This window comes from Austrofundulus limnaeus, unplaced genomic scaffold, assembly GCF_001266775.1.
Source record: "Austrofundulus limnaeus strain Quisiro unplaced genomic scaffold, Austrofundulus_limnaeus-1.0 Scaffold413, whole genome shotgun sequence".
NCBI lineage: Eukaryota > Metazoa > Chordata > Actinopteri > Cyprinodontiformes > Rivulidae > Austrofundulus > Austrofundulus limnaeus.
The window spans coordinates 100,458-102,131 of NW_013952815.1; the positions used below are offsets into that span (position 1 = coordinate 100,458).

Below are 1,674 nucleotides of genomic sequence, written 5' to 3' on the forward strand. Positions count from 1 at the left end.
TCCTCCAAGAGACTTCTTCAGTCTGAGAGTTGCCTGAATTTTGCCTGAAACTCTCAGACTGAAGAAGTCTCTTGGAGGAGAAACGAAACGTTTCATTAGAGAAGAACCCGTCCAGAAGACCTACACAATTTTTTTCTTTTTGATTTTTTACCTGGATTACTGAGATGCATCAGGACTAAATAGCTTTGCTACGTTAGCAAAAAACTATGTGGCACAACTTAAAACATAAGTTTGAACGAATGTAAAGCAAAATAAGTTAAATATTTTGTGAGTTAAAAAGATAATTAAACATTTTTTAATGTTTTAAAATCAATGTTTACAATTAAACACATTTTTTTACAACTCAAGCTAATGTTAGCTTTGCTACCAAAGAAAAAGCTAAGCAGCACAGCTTTAAAAAATAAAAACATTTTCATTTTTAAGAATATCTCTTAATTGTGCAGCTAAGACAAACTTTATAGAAAAACATACGCATTATAGTTTTCTTTAAAAATAAAATGAGGAAGAAAAAACGTACTAAACGTAGTTCTTGAGCGTAAAGTAGAAAATTACGAGGCTTCCTTGAAGGCATCGTTAATTACGTCACGGACTTGTCATYCAGATGAAACAGGACTCCGGTTTCCTGGTGTTGAACTGGATTCACAAAAAATGAACCGATGAGGCGGAGGAGCTGGAAGTGATCGAGTCTTCTGAGTGTGATCTGCTCGGATTCCTCCAAACCACGGACATAATGTAAGTAAAGTCGGTTTCTGTGACTTTTTCTCGGTTTCACACAGAAAAATGAAGTGATGCTAATCGATCTCACCTGAATGATACCTTTATTCTACGGAAGCATTATTTATTGAGCAGACCTTAAACTGTTTAACTGGAGTTCACTATACAGACTGGCTCGACTTGTTTTCTTCTTCCTTTATCAAGTTTTTTTTTTCCTGACTAACTTACTATAAAACACATATTGTGTCATTATTACTGATTACCACAAAACATTTTGTATTCACATAACATTTGAGAAAGAGGATGAAGGTTTTTTACTCAATTACTTCAAAAACTTCCTGGAGTATTTGCAAAAAATTGTGTTTACAGTAGCAAAATTTCCTTTGCCTTTATCATTCATGAGTTACCATCTATTTTTGTGATACAGTTGTTGTTTTTTAATATTTTATGTCTTTATATCAACAGAGTAGTATATTAAACTGAAGGGATTCCAGCTATGAACAAACCTGCAGAAGATGGAGCTTCCTTCTCATCGAAGGTCATCAGCATCGTGTTTATCATCCTGTTACTGGACCTGCTGGGATTTACTCTGATTCTACCACTGCTGCCTTCAATCCTGGATCATTACGCACAAACAGGGGTTGGTGGATTTTTCCAGTGTTTTATGAAGTACCACCAAGTTATACTTGAGTAAAAGTAGAAGTATCTTATTAAAAAAATACTTTGGTAAAAGTTAAAGTCTCCTTTAGGAATATTACTTGAGTAAAAGTCTTAAAGTATCTTATTAAAAAAATACTTTGGTAAAAGTTAAAGTCTCCTTTAGGAATATTACTTGAGTAAAAGTCTTAAAGTATCTTATTAAAAAAATACTTTGGTAAAAGTTAAAGTCTCCTTTAGGAATATTACTTGAGTAAAAGTCTTAAAGTATCTTATTAAAAAAATACTTTGGTAAAAGTTAAA

The 1,674-nt window shown here is 32.8% G+C and overlaps 1 protein-coding gene across 1 annotated transcript in view; it reads left to right on the forward strand.

Moving 5' to 3' along the window:
• Positions 1-632: 632 nt before the first annotated feature.
• Positions 633-1,674, forward strand: part of LOC106528937 (major facilitator superfamily domain-containing protein 10) — a 7,193-nt gene continuing 6,151 nt past the window's right edge. Inside the window, exons 1-2 of the mRNA XM_014024227.1 lie at positions 633-732; positions 1,180-1,354. Coding sequence (XP_013879681.1) covers positions 1,211-1,354 — 144 coding nt within the window. The 5' untranslated portion in view covers positions 633-732; positions 1,180-1,210. The remainder of the gene's footprint in view (positions 733-1,179; positions 1,355-1,674) is intronic.